This window comes from Cherax quadricarinatus, chromosome 31 (assembly GCF_038502225.1).
Source record: "Cherax quadricarinatus isolate ZL_2023a chromosome 31, ASM3850222v1, whole genome shotgun sequence".
Lineage (NCBI taxonomy): Eukaryota > Metazoa > Arthropoda > Malacostraca > Decapoda > Parastacidae > Cherax > Cherax quadricarinatus.
Window position 1 is genome coordinate 12,497,821 of NC_091322.1, and position 22,849 is coordinate 12,520,669.

The window sequence follows — 22,849 nt, forward strand, 5'->3', positions numbered from 1 at the left end:
AGAATGCGCTTACCTTCATTAGCAGGGGCAGTAGTACCCTTACCTTCACTGGCCACTGAAGTACATTCATCCTGGAGAACAGAGAAGCGATTTCCTACCTTCAGATCTTCACTCTTAACTTTCCTTACTCTGATGCGCCTCCCATTACTGTGAACAACTCGCCACTTGTAGCAGGTGCTGGGCTGCACCTCACTGCTGGTACCCGTTGCTACCTCCCCACCTACAGCCTCCTCACAGTGAGAGACAGACTGCACCTCACTGCTAGAAGCCTCATTCCCCACATCTCCAACCACCTCACACTCTCTCCCAGGCCCATTGAGGTGGACCTTCAGCCTCCTAATCTCCTCCTGGAGAAGCAAGACCTCCTCCTTCAACTCTCCAAACTCAGTTTTTAAAACACTGCAGAAGCAAGCCATGCTTTGTAACCGTCCACGCTAATCCCCAAAGCAGCTCAGGGTCTGTGACCTCACGTGACGACTGACCACTGAACACTGATTTTTTTTAAAGTCTTGCAACGTCCCCGCCCCAATGCCACCGTTTAATTAACGGCTCATCTTATGACAACTCTCCCGATAATCACACTAACATCTCTTCCCCACGAGACTCGTGATAACTCAAAATAAATGTTGGCTACGTACTGTAAGTGGCCTTCTATTGACATGTTTATTAAACAATTATCAGAATACCATTACAAAATACATTTCACTGCGTAATGCCCTCTACTTGTTACCTACCCTCTTCCCCTTTGATGAGTTTCGGGAGTCTTTCTATTCCCGGAGCCCGGCCATGGGTCAGGCTTGCAGTACAAAGTTATCTGGGTGCAAGTCGACTGGTATGAGTGGTATCTGAGTGCTAGATGAGTTAGATTGGGCTAGGCTTTGAAGTGAGCTGAGGTAGGATAATAGTTTAGCTTGTAAATTAGAATGTAGCAATAAACTCTTGTTGTTATTTCCCAAATGTTTTTTTTTCTCTTACGGAGACTGAAATATTAGTAATATGTGATTAGTGTGTATGTTTAGTGTTAAAGACATGTCATGACTTGGATGGCGAGTGCACACGCGCTGCACTGCTCTACGTAGTTTCAAGAATCACTTCTCTATACCCTTCACTAGGTGACTGCTTGATCAGTAACATTGTTCGCGTTTTCAGTCACTGGCTTAAGTCACATTCCTTCCAGTTATTCTCGTCACTGACGATGTAGGAATTTTAGACATTCGTGGATGTAGTGGTGGTTTGTCATGTGTGAAGGTTACAACAGATTCGCATTCCAAAGGTTGTACGGTGATGGCAACGATGGCTATTCTGATGGCAGGGGCGGCAGTGACGACATAGTGACGTCAGCCTCAAACTTAAAACAGCATGCGTGATGATACCAACCAGCTAAGGAAGTTTGGATGTGCCGCGCTGCCACACGCAAATGTCAGTTTACTGTATTTCGTTACTGGAGGTTAACTGCCTCATGTTTACCTTATACCGTTGTGGGAGGCTAACTAATTTATGAAAAATGGTATAGTGATACCGACAAGATGTTTAAAAAGACAATGGTGTACCGTTTAGGACATTTATTAAAATAAACGTTTCTTTAATAAATGTCGTGAACTGGACACAAATACATTTAAGTACCTTATATTTACCGTATGACCTTTTTTTTTTTGGGGGGGGGGGGGGGGGGTAGGGAGGGAGTGTGATCGCCCTCCATGGACCTGTCCCAGATAAGATCATCTGATTGCTGGATAGGCTGTTACCGCTTTCCGCACGCTGTTCAACACGTACATCAGGAACCGACTAAGAACTTTTTATGCTTCCTCTTGAAGACAGCCAGAGGATTGTTGTTTTTTTCCCCTTATGCACAAAGGGATGACGTTAAAAGTCGAGGGCCCCCGACACAAGTATACTCATCGAACCCTGCATTTTATTGGAGGTACTTTGCAGTCTCCCAGATCTCTTGCTGTCAGGCGAAGCGATTTCGGTGTGGTTAGAGACCGGTCCCTCCAGGATTTTCCAGGCGTGAATTTAACTTTTCCGTCTACGTTCCAAGGCGTACAGTTCAAGGTACTTTAAACGTTCCAAGTAGTTGAAATTCTCTACGTTTTCCAGAGCAACCATCTTAACGTATTCCAGCCTGGAGAGAAAAAGCGACTTGAAAAGTATCACTGGCTCAGCATCTCTTAATTCTTCTAATTATCCAACCTATCATTTTCCTTGCAGTAGCGATAGCAACATTGTTGTGATCCTCTAATGTGAGATCTTACGTCAATTCCAAGCGTCGCACATGGAACCCCGACTCTAGTGAATGATTTGAATTTGTCCTGTACTCCATTTCAGTCCATTCATCCATAGCGGAGCAACTGAAACTTGTCCTCAGTGAATATCGCACTGTCTGGACCAGAATACAGTTAACTCCAGGTAATCCAGGGACCCTGTGGAAGACTATATCTGCTGTCTTCGAAGGACGCCACACTCATTCTGGTGTCATCAGCGAAGGATGTTACGGTGCCATTACTGCTCTTTGTTTATGTCGGATATAAGAATGAGAAACAAGTGAGGCGAGTACTATGCCTTGAGAAACAGCTTTTCACTGTGGCAGCCTGACTTCAATCTACCATTGTCAGAGTTCTGTTAGATAAAATATACATGTGCCCGCTTTTCCAGTTATTTCTATTGCCTGAATCTTGCGTGCTATCGCACCATGGCACTTGTTGAAGGCTTTAGTAAAATCAGTGTACGCGTCAGAGATCAGTGTATACGTCCAAGATAAAGTCGTAATAGTCTAGCAATTGTGAAAGGCAGGGGCGATTTGCTCTAAACACATGCTGCCCTGGATTGTGCAATTGTGATTCCATGTGATGGCAATCTTGCTTCTTAAAACCCTTTCAAATATTCTATAACATGTGAAATCAGTGCTATTTGTCTGTCTACCTGAAGGTTATTCCGGGGATCAACGCCCCCGCGGCCTGGTCCACGACCAGGCCTCCCGGTGGATCAGGGCCTGATCAACCAGGCTGTTGCTGCTGGCCGCACGCAGTCCAATGTACGAACCACAGCCCGGCTGATCCGGCACTGATTTTAGGTATCTGTCCAGCTCTCTTGAAAGCAGCCAGGGTTTTGTGTACTTTAGGTAGAGCAGAAATCAACGACCTGTAACACTATCACTCGTCCTATCTGGAAGACAGGTCGAGTGGAGAGTTCTTGGATTATTTGGAGAGTGGGCGAGGCGCCAGTAAGAGGGTCACAAGACTACAGTGGGTAAGCTGATACCGCCGCCGCCGACACCGCCCTCACCTTCACAATGGCAGCGGCGGGCATGGAACTTGCCTGTACATTTATGAAATATACAAATACGAACTATTTTCTTGCTCCGCCCCTCTACTGGCCAAGCCTTAAATGTTTTATAAAACATATAAAGTGTGCGGAAATGTATTTTCAAACAGATCACCTGATCAGAATATACTATACTCAAGTGTTGCATACCACACTTGCTCTCACCACCAAACAACAGCGGAATAAGATACGAGGTGCCACTTCACGTCTCTCACTATATTATACCTTTTCCTGGTTACCTAAAGACGATACCAGGGGTCACTGCACCCACAAGCCGGTCACAGACGAGGCCTCCTGGTTGACGACCTGATCAACTAGGCAGTTGCTGCTAGTCGCAACTAGTTCAACGTACGCACCACAGTCCGGCTGACTGTGAACTAACTTGAACTTGTGATGAATGGTTTGAAAAACCGACAAGTTGAAGATTGAGACACTGTATTGGACTGATTAAGCCACTGTGTGGCGAAACGTTTCCTGAATAAAGATTCCCCATATGCTGCATAAGTGTCTCAATCTTTAACTTGAACTTATCAGGGGTCGGTTGTTAATTTTTATGTGAGAAGGGAGGATGTTGAGGAGAATTGGTTCCTTTAAACTTCTCACAGCAACTTCGCTTTTCACTGGAGGAATTTTGCAGTCTGCTAAGATAAGATAAGATTTCGTTCGGATTTTTAACCCCGGAGGGTTAGCCACCCAGGATAACCCAAGAAAGTCAGTGCGTCATCGAGGACTGTCTAACTTATTTCCATTGGGGTCCTTAATCTTGTCCCCCAGGATGCGACCCACACCAGTCGACTAACACCCAGGTACCTATTTGCTGCTAGGTGAACAGGACAACAGGTGTAAGGAAACGTGTCGAAATGTTTCCACCCGCCGGGAATCGAACCCGGGCCCTCCGTGTGTGAAGCGGGAGCTTTAGCCACCAGGCCACCGGGCCTCTGCTCTTATTACTATTTCAGTGTGGAAGTTTGGGAGCAATGTCGACAGAATATTCCACCAGCACTAGGTTTCGAGGGCTTTTCTTCCCCTTCTCAGCCAGGCTTCCCTTTTCACTGTGTGCAACCAGGCTATTCCTACTAGAGGCTCTCAGGCCCACTTAACTATCACATCACGGTTGATCCAGCATAAGAAAGATCTCCAGCTTCTTGAAAACTTTTACCTTCTATCCGACAATATTTTCTCTGCTCTTAATTTTATTTTACACTTTCGTCCATATCGAAATCACTCAGTAAGTTATAGCTGTGTGCAACGTGGGGACAAATCCATCAAGTATCTTCCATATATACATTATCAAGCACAGACGAGTCTGGTCCAAGGCCGGGCTCAGGGGGTAAAAAAAACTTTCGAAACTTATAGGTATAAATATACAAGGGTGTGTGTGTGTGTATGTGGGCAAGGGGCTTGGACTTCCAGCAAGCGTGCGTGAGCGTGTTAGATAGGAGTGAATGGAGACGAATGGTACTTGGGACCTGACGATCTGTTGGAGTGTGAGCAGGGTAATATTTAGTGAAGGGATTCAGGGAAACCGGTTATTTTCATATAGTCGGACTTGAGTCCTGGAAATGGGAAGTACAATGCCTGCACTTTAAAGGAGGGGTTTGGGATATTGGCAGTTTGGAGGGATATGTTGTGTATCTTTATGTGTATGCTTCTAGACTGTTGTATTCTGAGCACCTCTGCAAAAACTGATAATGTGCGAGTGTGGTGAAAGTGTTGAATGATGAAAGTATTTTCTTTTTGGGGATTTTCTTTCTTTTTTGGGTCACCCTGCCTCGGTGGGAGACGGCCGACTTGTTGAGAGAAAATAATATATATATATATATATATTATATATATTATATATATATATATATATTATATATATATATATATAATATATATAATATATATATATATATATATAATATATATATATATATATATATATATATATATATATATATATATATATATATATATATATATATATATATATGAGAGGCATTCCCAATGATTTCAATGCTTTATTTGCCCCCAAGTGATATCTATTCTGCCCTGAAAGGTGCCATGAACAATGAACTACGTGAGAGCACAAGCAAGTTGAATAGTGCCACCATTGGCACTATTCCCCTTGCTTTGAAAGTTCTCATTATCCACTCCATTTTAATGGCTTATTGTGTTGGACATGATTACTCCTAGATCCTTCACATATTCCTATCCTTCTATTCTGTAATCCTTTTGCGTTTAGTATACAGTGTTCCTTTTGAGTTCTCTATACTTGCCATATCTCAGCAATTGGAACTTGTCAACATTAGTCATGTTATTCTCCTCTGGTCAACGGACGACTTTGCTTATATCGTCTTGCATTTTTTCCCTTGTTTTCTACCGAGAGGATTTTCATGTTAATGTAGTATCATTCGTGAATAGTGATACGAAACTGACAAGTATTTTCTATTACTATAACAATATTCTCCCTCCTAAGCTAGTATTAGGAAGGTAATGTGGTAAACGAGTGCTTACAATTAACTCTTCACAAGTGACAAAGAAGGTTTACAGGAGGAAAGTACTTATTATCTGAAAAATGCACCTCTGGGGAGGTGCCTTTATTGTGGCGAGGAGATCTTAATCCAATTAAGTAAAGCTTACCTCCCCCTCTTTGGCTCGAACCTTATTGCCTCTCATTCCCCCCATGCGCTATGTAACCCCTGCCGGTTTAACGATTCTCCGATTGTAATAACTGGAACAATACAGCCTAACTGACCAAGCAATCAAAACCTGGTCTCAGGCTAATTATTGAAAAGCAGAATTCTGTATCTGTCAGAGTAACGCTGTAGGTAGGAAGAGCAGGTGTCCGTAAAGCGTCACCTGGCAAGGTAAGGCAGTTTTGTGTACCATCATACCCACAGCACTCATGTGCGTTATTGTTGGTGCACCGCCGCAGCTGCCGCCGCGCGCTGCGTCCAGCTGCCCACCACCAATACTGTCTTGGGTGTGCGTGTGTCCCCCAGATGCCCACTACAATACTGTCCCGCGTGTGCACGTATACCCCTAACCCCTTCCAGGCTGTCCAGCACCATTATGCAATGCGCGCACCCTTCCCCAGCTGGCTCCACAGTCAACTGCTGTACTGTTACATTATTTCTGACCCCCCAATATATTTTGCTTGCCGAACGATAAGGCCGAAACAAGTACGGAATATTACCATGGTGAGGTGACCTTACTGAAGCTTAACTGCTCTAATGCTACCATCGAACTATATCAACTCATCAAATATTTGCATCTTGAAACTCAGGCAAAATATTCCAGACCGCCCAATAACCACGTCTATATTCAACAACTAACACACCCAATACAAGTCATCAATATACCATCAATACCAACCCAGACCTAACCAACGCACAATATGCACCAAACACCAACGCTACCACACTAACAGGCACCTAACGTCAACGTTACCACTGCCAGGCACCTAACACTAATGCTACCACAGCCAAGCACCTAACACCAACACTACCACCACAACAGGCACCATTCACCAATCATTACCGCTTAAGAAGGTAACAGTGTAAAAATGTAGATGGTGTTGCAGGAAAGCAGCACTCACTGCAAACATCAACAAGCACAGGACGTTGTTGAGGCAAGACACCACGCGCACGTCTGCTGGTCCAATCACACACCAGTCGACCCAACGTCAGGTATATCATTTTCAACACACCGCTCCACAGGCACGTAAAGTGCTTCATACTTGTGTGCGTGCGTACAACCCTTGCACATTTAATCCCCCACTCCCACACTTCTTGGCAGCAGGTACTCCCACCTCTATGCCTCTGACGCCACTAGAGGACAAAAGGACCAGGGTGACATTACAATGTACAAAATACTGAGAGGAACTGACAGGTTAGACAGGGTGTTTCAGAGGCGGGTTCCAGGTATACAAGAGCACACAGAAGAGTCATAGAAATGTCAGGAAATCCTCCTCTAGTCTCAGAGTGCTCAGAAAGTGGAACGAACTAAACGGCGAAGTGGTAGAGGCATGATCTATACAGTTTTAAGAATATGTATGATAGAGCTTCCGCAGCAGGTAGCGGCCAGTAAAGAGGCGGGGCCAGGAGCTGAGACAAGCCCTGCAACAGCAAGTAGGCGAGGATGTAGGAACACTCACCTCTCCATTTACATAAAAATAACCCGTGCACCCACCTCCATGCACGTGTTAGCATCGTTTACATCTACGAGTCTTACGAATTTGCAGCCCAAAGTTCCTAGAACAATGTACCTACATTTTATTACGCATTTATGGAGATCCCCATTTCCTTACCGCGTTTTCCTAAGTTGAACTCCCACGCAGCAACATCTGTTCTAGTAATTTCCTTATTCTTCCTAGCTGCCAAGTTGCCCTGAGAACATCCAAGTCGCATCTATCACTACCATCTCCTCTCCCCCCCCCCCCAAAAAAAAAAAACCTCACTATAATTAAAATCTCGCACACAAAGCTAGTACATGCAGTTGTCAGTCTCTGCTTGGTAAGTGAAAAAGTACACACTGGGGGGAACATCCAGCCAGCATCCTCGAACCACGTCTGAACGAACACATATCTACCAACATGCAACAATTTGAACAATGTTTACATGCAGCGTAAGTCCACCACTAACCACCTTACGAGATGGAACGGTGCCCATCTGGTTATCCCAGAACCAGTCACACACGTGTGCAGGTGTATGGTGCCAGTCAACCCTGTGTTTAACACTACATAGAATAATGGCAGCTGTATTATCGGAGAAATTCTAGCACGATAATTTCTTCAAACATACGAAGTCATCATCTGAAACATTTACTAATATTACCTAGTGTGTCCACGCACCTGGTGGGTGAAATGATCCCTTAACTAATGTCATTTACCTTATTATAGGTAGTATTGCCAACAATGTACATGTACAAGTTCACTTGGCTATTTAATGAGAATCGAGAAGACTCGGGGAAGGATACTTATAGCTTGCATGATAATCGCATTCAATAGGTCAGAAAAAAAAAAAAAAGGGACACGGGACAAGGTGGCGCATACGGATGTTAACAGACGCAATGAGTCGAAGGAACGTCAAGTAGTAAGTATGCGTTACTGTGTTAGATTATTATTCGAGATTAGGTTAACCAAATTCAACCTAACTTTACGTATATATTTAACACGATCATGAATTTACATAAATTGGCGACTTACATGTGGCAGAGGAAACATCAGAACTAATAGTCGGAAACTAAGTTGAGGAAGAGTTGCTAGGAAGTGTTGGTGAAATTATTTGGACAAGTGAGTGGTGGAAGAAAAGTGCTAAACGAAAGTTTCAAAGCAAGAAGACCATGGCCCAAGGTGCCAGGATTATAGTATAGCTGACAGCCAGGACTAGAGGCACAGTAGAGCCATGCAATTACAACTAGGCGAGTAAAACGAAGCGATTACGTTAAAATGTCAAAGGTAAAAATAAACAAAAACAGTAAAGCACAACCTCAAAACAATTCATCAACAAGGTGGTCTGTCGTGAGACAGAGCTACGGGTACAATGATCCCTGGAACAATCATATGGTATAAACAAAACATCTCGCAAAACACTGGCGCCTTCAAGGCATGGCATGTTATGTTGTGAATGATAACACCTGAAGCAACCTTTGTATTATTCCTTCACAAGAGTACACGGAACTATTACATTTATGGCCTGCAAGCAGCTATTGACGGAAGCTCCCAACATGCCCCTAGTGGCCGCCTCACTTGAATTACATTAGCTGCATGTAATGCACAAGGCCGTTCCGCTCTCTGCACACACCACTCATGAGCGCAACGATGGACCCAGTAATGGGGCAGATAAGCTGCATATATCGTCATTGATTGGTAGCATCATGCTTCCACCCCCCACCCCAATTCACTACCCTTTCTCTTCCCTCTTAATACTAATGCCACCTTTCTTAGTCATTAACCCCAATAAGATAAATAACTGGCTTATCCTATGACTTGTTTCCGTTGATGTCTTTAGTGTGACTCCCAAAGATTACAATCTATAACAACCGACTAACTTACCTTTACCTTTGATATACCTCTAAAGAATTTCGAGAGTATATCTACTCTCTGAGCCCGGCCATGGGCCAGGCTAGTCTAGTGCTCGCCTGGTCAACCAGGCTGTTGCTGCTGGAGGCCCGCTACCCCACATATCCATCACAGCCTGGTTGATCTGGCACCTGGTGAAGATACTTTTCTAGTTTCCTCTTGAAGGCTTCAACACGTGTTCCAGCAGTGTTTCTGATATCTTCTGGTAAGATGTTGAAAAGTCTGGGACCCCGGATGTTGATACAGTGTTCCCTTATTGTCCCCACTGCACCCCTGCTCCTCACTGGGTTTATTTTACACTTCCTCCCATATCTCTCACTCCAGTATGTTGTTATGGCAGTGTGCAGATTTGGGACCAAGCCCTCGAGTACCTTCCAGGTATATATTATCATGTACCTCTCCTCCGCTCTAATGAGTACATGTTCAAGACTTGCAGGCGTTCCCAGTAGTTTAGGTGCTTTACTGGCTCAATGTGAGCCGTAAACGATCTCTGTATTTGTTCCAGCTCCGATATTTCTCCTGCCCTGAACGGGGCCGTCAGCACTGAGCAATATTCTAAGTGAGGGATCACTAGCGATTTGAAGAGTGTCACCATCGGCATTGTTTCCCTTGTTTTGAAAGTTCTCAATACCCACCCAGTCATCTTCCTGGCTGTCGTGATCTTTGTCTTGTTATGGTCTTTAAAAGAAATTAGTTATCAATAATTACTGGTGGGTCAACAGGTGTAAGGTGACTTGCCACACAAGTCTACTAGCTACTACACGTGTCTTACATAGCTCAAGAATCGAGCTCTTGGCCTTCTTATTGAGAGGATCAGAATGTACTCCACAGAACGCAGGCGGGAAAGATACATTGTAATTAATACTGAATATTCTAGACTGACTGGTCCCAAATCTACACACAAATCACTCCCTACGAACACAAAAGACTAGGCATTCGGCGCAACATACCCCAAAGAAAAGCAGGGCCAAGTCACACTCACCCACACCAACTCGTGTATCCCTAGCTGTCTTCAAAAGAGAAATAGATATCCAAAGTCAGTGCCAGAGCAGCCAGGCTGTGGTTTGTACAATGGATTGCATGCGGCCAGCAGAAACAGCCTGGTTGATGAGGACCTGATCTACCAGGAGGTCTGGTCGAAGACCGGGCCGCGGGGGCGTTGACCCCTGGAACGACCTCCAGGCACTAAATTATTTCTTATTGACATGTCCACTAACCCATAGCGATTTTTTAAGTATTTCCATGCTCGAGCAGTCAAGCTGGACTGATGACTGGTACTGACCAGACTTTCTTACAGGCCGCATAACATTATCCCAACAACTGGTTCATCAGATACTTGCTGACAATTATATATTAATTTTATTTTTTCCAATTGGTACCTCCCTAAGGTGTGTTATACTTGCCGACGAGCCAAAAACGACTTAATTCTAATGCTACTGTTGTAACATACCTGTAACCTGTTTAGTTTTCCTTCTACCCTAGCTGCCCGGCCTGGAACCATGCTTTTCCGTTGTCTGTTCAACCAGGTTGTTGCTGCTGGCGGCCCACAGCCTGATTCATCTGGCACTTTTTGGAGGTATTGATCTATTTTCCTTTCCAAGACTTCTACACTTGTTCCGGTAATGTTTGCGATATCTCCTTATAGCGTGTCGATTAACTGGCTACAACCATCACAGTGTCGTTGAATGCTACACATATTCAAGTGTTAAAAATCTCATAATTTACGTTCATTCGCCCCTCGTCAACGTATGTTGGTTAGGCGACATATACGAGGCTACGGTGTGCCCGCACGTGGTCGTCCCCCCCCCCCCGAGCTCATGAAGCAGGGAGAGTGGCCCTAGTAGCGACCAGCGAAGAGGTGGGACCAGGAGCTGTGAATCGACTCCTTGCAACCACAAATAGGCGAGTCCACACACACCGGGTGGGGGAGAAGGTACAGTGGACAGAAGGGGGAGAGAGGGAGGGGGTAGTGAAAGGGTTAGCGGAGGGGTAGTAACAATGACATGGTCGACTAACTCACACATGGCCAGTATTATAAGAGATGCCACAGACTGTAAACAAAAACATGTGGAGATGTCTATCCCAGGACTGTTACACTATGTACACCTTGCTAAGTCACTGAAACTGTTCTAACAGAATTACAGTTAACACTTAATCCAAAACGTCATTTCAGTCTATAACAAAGAACTGCAACAAACAATAAGTACACAAGCTTGTCCCAATGGAAATAAGCCACTAACCATCATTGAGTTCTAGGTTAAATCTACATAATGTATTAATTATGCAAGTTTATTTAGGTACAGATACAAACAAATTTTATTTCTTTACAAAGGTTACAATGTGTGATTTACATCTTATAAATTGTTAAATACAAAGAAAGCCACTAACATGCCGGGGCATTTCGGGCAGGAACTATTGGTACAATTATCATACCTAGTAAATTGTATAAATTACCTAGGACAGCCCAAAAGTGTCTTGTATCATCTCTGCCTTCAGAATCAGTGTATGTAAAAAATCATTTGAAGAGTTCCTAAGAAAGCATCTTATCGTAAGAAATAGGAAGCATTGGGAATTAATTAGGTGCGTACCTTGTTAACAATATTACCTAAGCCATTCCCAGATTGTGGTAACTGGATAAAACTTCCTGTGATCGGCTTCAAAATTTCAACAACCGTGTATCCTCCCTAGGAGGCTGATGTTGTTAATGGAGTGTGTAATTGTTATTTTGCCACTTGGAGAAATGTTTGGATTTATGGTGGCCTATGTTGGTCCCAATTTGCCTTTTCTTTCATAGATGAAACTGGGGAAAAAAAATACTGATTTTCATAAGATAATTGGCGAGTGCCTCGACTAAATTATTTACCTTGAATGCTGATAGTCTGATAATGCATATTTTGATTGACTTAAAACTTGTGCTGGTAAATGTTAAGTTACTGGTCCCTCCGAGATAATATTTGTTAGGTTTGACTTTATGACTGGAGTTTCCTAGTGGAAGGTTTAGCATTGTAAGTGTCCTAATATGCCTTTTTTTTTTAATTACAAAAAAAATTAATATTAGTGAATATTAAATTTTCTCTTCAAATCTGCAATGCTAATACCTAACTGAAGAACAAAAAGGTACAGCACCGTAACTGAAACAATACACACAACCCGCACATAGGAGGGAGCCTACGACGACGTTTCGGTCCGACTTGAACCATTTAGTCATTTAGTCACTGTAAATGGTCCAAGTCGGACCGAAGCGTCGTCGTAAGCTCCTCTCTCCTATGTGCTGGATATTTGTGTATAATACCTAACTGCATTATAAGCTTATTTCACGCACTTAATCTTTTCACATGCACTGATGTACAGGGACCTGGGGCTGAGCAATACAAGGATACCTTTCTCTGAAAGCGTAGCGATCGTTACACATTTGGGTTAAGGAATCCGCGGTGGACGAAGTCTTCTTAATAAACATCCTAATATCGTTGTCTTACATGGCTGTGTTTCATTTGTAACTTCAGAGGTGTGGTGTCTTAGTTGAATTTGGTTTTACTCGTATAATTTTCAATTCATTCCAATGATAAACTGACCCTGATCATTATACTGTGGGCAACGTCAACGTCCGCTACTGTATACCAGTAGCCTAGTGCAAATCTAACTGTCATATTTTATATTTGTATATTCAAAGGTAGACTCGCAAATATATTCTGCACATTCTGTATTTAATATTGAAAAAATTATTTGTTCCTCAAACTGCGCCAACGGTGTTTAAAAACGTGTGCACGCATTTTAGCGAGTCAGCAGATCAATTTAGCATAACCACCTTGATTACCTTTAAAGACTTTCGAGAGTTTAACTACTCTCAGAGCCCAGCCATGGGCCAGGCTCGTCTGATGCTTGCCTGGTCAACCAGGCTGTTGCTGCTGGAGGCACGCAGCCCCACATATCTATCACAGCCTAGTTGATCTGGCACCTGGTGAAGATACCTGAAAACTAGGTTTAGATTACCTACACAAGAACAACCTGAACATATGGATTGTTCTGTAACTTCTAGCAGCGGTCGGAAATATAACTTACGAGAAAGAAAGAACAAGAAAAGACCAACAGTCCACGTGTGCAGTACACGTTTTAAAAATGAACAATCTTTCAAATTTAAAACATACAAGTCCTTAAAGTAGGTAATGACGTTCAAGTGTGAGAACTGTCAAGGTGAAGAACATAGTGTACGACGCTAACCAGTTATATACCAGTGACCAGCATAGCTTAAGTCAGTCGGTTTTGCCAGTGAACAGCATACGACGGAATAGCGTAGGACGAAAACCTTTTATACCAGTGAACAGCATAATGCACGACACCAGCAGATTATTGCTACCACTGAATAAATTAAATTAGTAATTATTTCTAGTGGGCTCTGGCATCATACATGGATAAACAATGAGGATATTTTATAAGACTATACACGACAGAACTCTACAATGACGTAAATGTGACCAGGAAAACAATAGTTTGCCAATAAAATTGCAGTTGAAACACCGACATGCCTTTACACATTTGATGAGTTCCATGACGAGCCCGGCCATGGCTCAGGCTCGTCTGATCAACCAGGCTGCTCCTGTTGGTGGCCCACAGCCCCACATCCATTTGGCACCTCGAGCAGCAATTACCGCAGTGCTAATGTTCAATGAAGTTTAATAAATACAATGAGGGAAAGCAATACTAGACTGTGCAACTTCCATAAGGAATGCTAAAATGTCTCCTTCAATGCAAACCAGAATACGGCGACTACCATATTAAGACTAAATCAATGAATGTTTATTAGCCAGCCGGTCGAATGACTATTCACTAAAACGCAACTTGCCCTTCTAACGCTGTTTTTTTTTTTTTATTTATGCAAATTTAACCAGATTTCACATTTATTAACACCAATAGATGCTACAATAAAGGCAAGACTACATTTTGATGTTCAAACAGAAAAGCCGTCTCTTTACTGATGCTCCAGTAAATTACCGATGATTGCGTATTGGGTTTATAATAGGCACCAATGAACAATCCATGGAAATCGACAGAGATGTAACATTACAACGGAAATGCAAACATTGTAACCCAGATGCGCCCCAGGAAAACATGAAGGGACCTTCAATTAAGTGGGTATTAAAAAAAAAACTGTGGGAATAGGATAAACAGCTGAGGTTCGCAGGTCCCTTTATCAACAACAGCTGAGGCAAGTAGAACCTACGAACATGCTGATCGTAAACCACTTCTTCAGTTTATAGCATCCCAAAACTGGTTGCATCCTTCATAATAAAAGAAATTTCAAATGTACGACTGCTTAAAAAATCTACCGATTCCCATCAAGAGGCTTATTCATTATCACGATTTTATCTAAATCATACCCCTCAAGGAAGGTTCCTTGATGTTGGTGAGGGGTTCTTGATTTAGGGAATTGGATCTGTGCTCCAGTTCCCCGAATTAAGCCTGAATGCCTTCCACATCCCCCCCCAGGCGCTGTATAATCCTCCGGGTTTAGCGCTTCCCCTTGATTATAATAATAATAATAATAATAATATCTAAATCATTCAGAGGCCCCCTGCCCACACAATTTCACCTTCTAAATCATCTTGGGTAGTACGTTTCATTAACAGGATCGATCCATCATGGTCGGGGCTGACAAAAGGCTAACGACTGCTTCGTTTGGTCGCGCTTGCTACCCACTCGTGTCATCAGTGTTCCATCACCAAGTCCAATATTACACCATGACAACTCTACACGGATCCTGCTTGCGCGCGCGCGCGCGCGCACACACATATATTTATTTGTGTTAGTCTAACTTTTGATCAAAATATGCAGACTATGTTAAAACAATATTTCGCAGTTTTCCTATGAAGTGGGGAAAAAATCTTCAGGTGATCCTCCTGTTTTACAAGGTAAAATTACAGTTTACTATTTGAAATAAATGATTACAATGCCAACTTTGTCCTTCACCTAAGAATTTTCAGTCAATGCTAAAATCCAAATTTTACAAATTGAGCTACTATATGCATTCATGAGGCTTTTCTTCCCCAAGAACACCTGATTATAATATCAATGTTTACATGCTAAATATCAATTATATAAACCATACCCCGGCCGGGATTGAACCCGCGGTCAAAATTCTGTGCAAGGGTGTGGCAGGGCATTTCGCTTGCCAAAAAAAAAAAAAAAAAAAAAAAAAGGGGGGGGGGGTTCGATGATTTTTTTCCAACATTTTAAATTAGACAACTACAAACAAAGGTACGGGTGGGGTTAGAACCCATGGCATGCTAGTCTTAAAACTCCAGGCCAGTGGTTTATGCAATGGCCTGGAATTTTACGACTCGTTTGCCACGGATTCTAACCCCACCCGTACCGTGATTTGTTTGCAATCGTGTTATTACGATTTCGTGAGTCAGTACACAACCACTTCAACAGTACTAATATCTGAGCTTGTTCTTTGTTTTGTACATGGCGAACGTGCTGGTCTTTTGATAAACGTCTACGAAAACGTTTATTTTCCTGTTTCCTTATATCTCAAGCTAGTAATAATTCATTTACAGTTTCTTAAACCTGGGACGGAACCGCGATCCCAAAAACCTAAGTACAGGGATACAACGGTGATAATTTAAGAATTAACCAAGGATAACACCAGTTAATTTAGATGCATTTCCAAGGCTCTCCTCATCGCCTTCCCAGAAGAGGGACTTTCAGATCCGTTACCCACACCAGGTGAGTAACTGCTGGAGGATGCGGGTCTGAGTCACTCTGCATGAGGGATCATGCCGTAACTATAACGCAATAATATGGGTATAAAGCATTGAAATTGGCCTACTGGCCGATACTAGGCAAATACTATTATATTACTAATAGTACACAATACTGACAAGTTGATAAATAACGTCTGCAATACTTGGGTATCTTTATGGGTAAAATGTTTCACCTGTGTAGCAGGCTTCCTCAGTCTAATCCAGGCGAATTTAACACTAGAGACAGTATTAGTAATTTTGAGGTGGTCACTTTCTCAGCCTAAAGCAGAGGCATGCGGCCAGACCTTGCATACTGAAGCAGAGGTACAGTTTAACAGCCGTGGTTTCTTCCACATGTGAAAAAATGGGAAAAGTCGGAGGAAAAATACGAGAGGTATATGGGGGTGATAGAGAAGTGTGTTCGAAATATTAACCTTTGAGGGTTAATAACCCAGGACAACCTATAAAAACCAATGTGGTTTATTTTAATTAGGCTCTTTGGATCTTAACCAGGATGATACCTATAATTTTTACTATATATCTATTTACTGCTGGGTAAACAAAGGTAGATATCAGGATTCTCGCATATACTGTACATCTCTCTAATCCAAAGAATGAACCCAGGTCTCTGCCACTGAACTAAGAGCTGTTAAACCTCCACCATATTTTCTATTTACACCTCTCTTTTAAAAGTTTCAGTGAAACGCTCGAGTGCGGGCCATCAGCACCAACAACCTAGCTGACAAGGCTAGCAACAGACGAGCCTGGCCCATGGCAGTCTCCGGGAATTGAAAGATTCTCGAAACTCACCAAAAGTAAAGGTATATCGAAGGAGAAAAAAATGTCAATGTAAGGGTGTACACGCGAAGCGAGGGGTAGTGAGTAAACTATCTGGGAGGGAGTGTTGGCTGCCTCAACAGGTAGCATGGTTCAGCGGTCTCTAGCACGAAAACTCAGCTCTGACTCAACAGGATACACGTACACAACTAACACGCCACCAGGTTGCGACGGATAATTGTCTGCAGATAGATTGTCTAGACTGAATATGATAGTCTTATTTTGCGTATAACAAAAACTTATGAACTGTAGCTCATTGGTAGAGTACTCGACCAAAAAATGAGGGTTCGATTCCCGGGTAGGATCAGTAAGCAAATTTCTACACTTACTGCCCCTGGGAGTTAGTATGTTGATACGAGTAGCTTTCTGGGAGAAGAACCAAACCGAAAAAATATTTGGTTCTACTGAGTTATTACACTTGGTTAGCCAAAACAAATGCCAGTGATCGGTCAGGTGGCCAGATATTTTCCCTACTGGCAAAGGGCCTTCCTCTCATGCATAAATTTTGTAAAACTACTTCCAAGCATTAACTTCACATGACCTAAAATAAACTTTAATATTGATATGATGAAAATGGTATATAATGCAGACAAATTTTTAAGCAAGACATGTGCAAGAGTTAGGTATCCCTATCGTTGACAAACGTTTCGCCCACACAGTAGGATGCCCCTGTATTTGACTGAAGAAACCTACTGTGTAGGCAAAATGCTTCAGTCAACAACAAAGATATCCAATTGTTGCAGGCGTCTTACACTAATAGTGACAGTGCATGGTTTCCGTTTGACATAAGTGAATTGAATACTAACTTTACCGGATACCCTAAGGACGTAAGTGTGTTTTAGTTTGCTGCAAATGGTTGAAGATCAGGAGTGTAAAGCAATCAGCCTGATCACATCGACTCCAGGATGAGGGACTGGTTACCTCAAACTAATCCTGATCTTCATCCAGTCTTATCTGTACTGGACTGGACTGGACTGAGGATGCCACTGGTCGGCGAAACGTTTCTACAATAAAGATAACCAAGTGTTGCAAAAGTGTATAGTTAGTCAACCTGTCGATTTTCTGAACCAGTTATCTACACTAGAACATTAATAAAAGCTTCATTCCCAAAAGCTTCGTGAATACAGAGGAGCATGGAGCTTTATATAGCTCCTCTTCTACAGAGGAGCATGATTAGTTACAAGTCACGTGCGGGATGTGCTGGTCAGGTCACTTGAGCGCCAGTCTTGCCAGGGTAGCACATGGTTGAACAGCACCCCTGAAATATTTTAACTGCATGATTTCTTGATTACAGTTAAGACTCTGCAATCAACACAGCCTCAAGGCAGCTTCTTGTTGTCCCGGCTACAGGCGTATCGATGTTCTTAGAGGCGGAGTCAGACTTCTTGCCGTCTCTTCCACATATTTTCTCACAAATCACACGGCATAACGAAGACTCCCGTGTTGGTGTCTATGGGTGTGGTGGTGACCACCTTCCTAACGAGAGCACTCGCCACATTAGTTACGTCCCCACATGGAAGGACAATGTACAATTTAGTGGGACTATCAGAAATTATGATGTTTTGTGCTCCCCTGCAGTCACTGGTAAAATGGAATGAGAAATGTAGATAACTGAAGAGGATATAAGCGCAATCCACTGAGAAATGCGCGCCTGGAGATCGTGTATGCTTAGGAACCCAGATATGGTCCTGGTCTTATGGGGGAAGTAGGAAATGGTATGGTGATACCGACAAGATGTGGAAAAAGACACTTATGTACAGTTCAGGACATTTATTAAAGGAAACGTTTCGCCACGAGTGGCTTCTTCAGTCCTAATACAGAGAAAACTAAGAAAACATTTATATATATAGTGGCAGGAGTCAGGTGAGGTGACGCGTGGGTAGAGGTGGTAGTAGTAGTAGTAGTAGTAATGGAACTAAGGAGGTGAGGCAAAATAGGGAACTGGTGTTACTTGATGCCAGCAGGTCCCTCTCTTGCCTCACCTCCTTAGTTCCATTACTACTACTACCACCTCTACCCACGCGTCACCTCACCTGACTCCTGCCACTATATATATAAATGTTTTCTTAGTTTTCTCTGTATTAGGACTGAAGAAGCCACTCGTGGCGAAACGTTTCCTTTAATAAATGTCCTGAACTGTACATAGTGTCTTTTTCCACATATGGGGGAAGTACTGGTTAGGTAATAAGACTTTTAGATGAGGGTAGAACTCTCGGGTAACGTCACTGTGTTGCACAAGTGTCTCAATCTTCAACTTGTCGGTTTTAAACCATTTACCACCTCTGTCAGACACTGCAACATCATGGGATCTTGATACAAGGAGTTCTTTAACTCTTGTCCAACCTTTGGACGAAGACCTGCTTCCACATTTGGATTTGTCAAGTGTGATACCTCCTACGACTGCTTCACCTCACCTTTCTACAATATATAAGCCCCTTTTCGCACATATGCTGTATTTTTTTCAAGATTGATGGACTTATTACATCGACTCAAGGCTGAGGGACTGATTACCTCAAACTACTCCTGTTCTTCACCATTCTCCTTCGTATGGACTGATGAAGCCACTGTGGCGAAACGTTTCTTCAATAAAGATTCCCATATGTTGCATAAGTGTCTCAATCTTCGGAAATAAAGTTATTATTATTCACCATACCAACCGACTCATAAGAAGAAAAAAACATAAGAACGAAGGAACACTGCAGAAGGCCTACTGGCCCATGCGAGGCAGGTCCAAGTCCCTACCGGCTTAAGCCAATGCACCCAACCTAGTCAGGTCAGGTCACATTGAGTTAAGGGAGGAACACGGCAACCGACCTGTTAGCACAAGCTATCAGGTCTAACTCACACCCACCCACATCTACTCATGTATTTATCCAACCTATTTTTAAAGCTACACAACGTTCTGGCCTCTATAACGGTACTTGGGAGTTTGTTCCACTCATCCACAACTCTATTACCAAACCAGTACTTTCCTATATCCCTCCTGAATCTGAATTTTTCCAACTTAAAACCATTGCTGCGAGTCCTGTCTAGGCTAGATATTTTCAGCACACTATTTACATCCCCTTTATTTATTCCTGTCTCCCACCTACCAATGCTGAAGGACTATCGTGTCAAAGCTATTACTATTGTCTGCAGTCTTCTGAAAAATGGTATGGTGATACTGACAACATGTGGAAAAAAGACATTTGTGTACCGTTCTGGACAATTAGAGTAAACGTTTCACCTAGAGTGACTTTTCAATAGGGCTGAAGAAACCACTCGTGGCGAAACGTTTCCTCTGATAAAGGTCCTGAACGATCAAGTCTTTTTCCACTTCTGTATTCTACTAAAAGCCCCAACAAACTGTTGTGCGGGCGAAGAGTTTCGGCACAAACTAACCAAGTGTTGCAAGTCTTATTCATCATCAAAGAAATGGATTTGTGCTCCTCTTCCTCAAGTCAAACCAGAATGACTCCCATTCCCCCCAGGTGTTATATGGCCCCAACGAGTTTAGCGCTCCACATGAATGTTAAACTATACTATTTTATATAGTAAAGCACTGGTTTTTGGGCAACTGAACTGTGGATGAATAGAACACTTTCCCGAATAGTGTCAAGAACAGAGAAGCTTAGATGGTTTTAAAATAAATGTTGGTCAGGTACGTACATGAGTGGGTGAGAGATAAACATGCCTAGTAAGGGCCAAAAGGCCTGCTTCAGTGCTCTTTTTTTTAATGTTTTTAAGGGCCATACTTTATTAAATTAATGACTACATTGCCATGGGCCTTTTTTTTTTTTTTTTTTTCTTGACCAATGCTATTAATTTATAATGGCCTCGCACTTATTTAAAGGCAAATGTAGGAAAAGTTTACCACTTCGTTCATTGTGGGTGTGGTTAGGTCAAGATAGGTCACCTTCACTATAGTTCATAACTTGACCTCTGACCCTTCCATAACAGGTCACCATTTTCATATGGAAACAACAACAAAAAAGACTAATACACGTGTTCGCCGTTGCTGTATTTACTCCAAATACAACGTAAACAGGAAGTGCTAGCAAGAAAGCAGTAAATGTCGACAACTTATAGGGGGAAAGGATCGAGTGCCTTCACTTGCGACAACTTACAGGAAGACGTTTCCGTCCTGACTTATCACTGGCAGTGATCAAGGTCCCAGGAATGAAGTCTTCCATAAGGTGTCTTAAGCCATTACTCTTGTATCCTTTTACCAATGAACAGTTAAGTCTTCCACGTATAATAAAGTGTTCAATGCACTTACCTATTATGAGCAGTAGAATCCTAGCCATGGTGTAGGTGGTATTCCAGAGTGGTGTAACTATCACAGCACCATTATCACCAACACTTCAACAATACCTTCCTACAGGTCACCAAGGTGGTGTTTCTTGCTTCCTGATAATCACTGTTTCTTCCCTTCTTTTCCTATATTTTTGGGCAAAACCACGTCACTTACTTGGGTGCGTATAGCGGGAAGTTATCACGTACAAACTGTGTGCGATGTGCAACACACTTCACTAACATAAAGCAACAGGTGGTCCTCACAGGTTTAAAAAAAAAAAAATGAATCGAGTGTAAGCAAAAGCCACCGTGACACTGCTTGGGACACTACTGAAGACAACCCACCTCCTTCATGTCTTCCCGCCCCAACATCAACACTCACAGACTCGCACGCTAGCCACCCCAAAGTGCTTACATCTAACACCACCATCTGTTATTCTATTTAATTCTGTGTTTTTATAACAAAGGTAATACTTCAACCTTTGTTTATCAGTTTCAAGCATACAATAATAAGCAAATACGCTTAATAAGATGAAAGATAACTATATAATACAGCATATGTTTATAGCGAGTCTACAGTAGTAAGTCCCGCCCCGTAAAGTATGGCGGGCGAGTTGATTGGTGGAGGAGCGAGGTGGCCGACCACTACCTGCGCTCTCTACTACCCTATACTTGTAAGATGAACCTTATTGCACTCTCTACTACCTTATACTTACAAGATATACCTTACTGCACTCTCTACTACCTTATACTTGTAAGACATAGCTACTGTTTTCTTACTGCACTTGCAAGATGTGAACATTAAAATGGTATAAAATACAGACAGGTTGTTAGGTAAGACACATATGCAACAGTTAGGCATCTTTATTTCGAAACGTTTCGCCTACACACCCCTCATGGAAGGTTCCTTGATGTTGGTGAGGGGCTCTTGATTTAGGGAATTGGATCTGTGCTCCAGTTCCCCGAATTAAGCCTGAATGCCTTCCACATCCCCCCCCCCCGGGCGCTGTATAATCCTATGGGTTTAGCGCTTCCCCTTTGATTATAATAATAATAATTCGCCTACACAGTAGGCTTCTTCAGTCGAGTACAGAAAAGTTGATAGAAGCAGAAGATACTTGAAGACGATGTAATCAGTCCATCACCCTTAAAGTTTTGAGGTGGTCAGTCCCTCAATCTGGAGAAGAGCATTGTTCCATAGTATGAAACAATATGGAGATGAAGTGACAGGATGGAGCCTTATATAGCGCCAGGAGGTGAGACGTAGGTCACTAGAAGAGGTAAGAACGCAGATGTTGGGAGGTCAGGTCCCTCTCAAATCCAGCCGTTCTCACTAGTAGAGGTTGTCGAAGTTGATTGCAGGTCTGTACCAAGATACCCTTGTGTTGCAGTGTCTGACAGATTGAACATTAAAATGGTATAAAATACCGACAGGTTGTTAGGTAAGACACATATGCAACAGTTAGGCATCTTTATTTCGAAACGTTTCGCCTACACAGTAGGCTTCTTCAGTCGAGTACAGAAAAGTTGATAGAAGCAGAAGATACTTGAAGACGATGTAATCAGTCCATCACCCTTGAAGTTTTGAGGTGGTCAGTCCCTCAATCTG

General features: G+C 42.7%; 1 protein-coding gene across 1 annotated transcript in view; it reads right to left on the reverse strand.

Annotated features, from left to right (window-relative positions):
* The window catches only part of ed (echinoid), a 321,088-nt gene extending 299,526 nt beyond the window's left edge, over positions 1-21,562 (reverse strand). Inside the window, exon 1 of the mRNA XM_070090206.1 lies at positions 21,224-21,562. Within this exon, the coding sequence (XP_069946307.1) occupies positions 21,224-21,251 (28 nt within the window). The 5' untranslated portion in view covers positions 21,252-21,562. The remainder of the gene's footprint in view (positions 1-21,223) is intronic.
* Between the last annotated feature and the right edge of the window lie 1,287 nt (positions 21,563-22,849).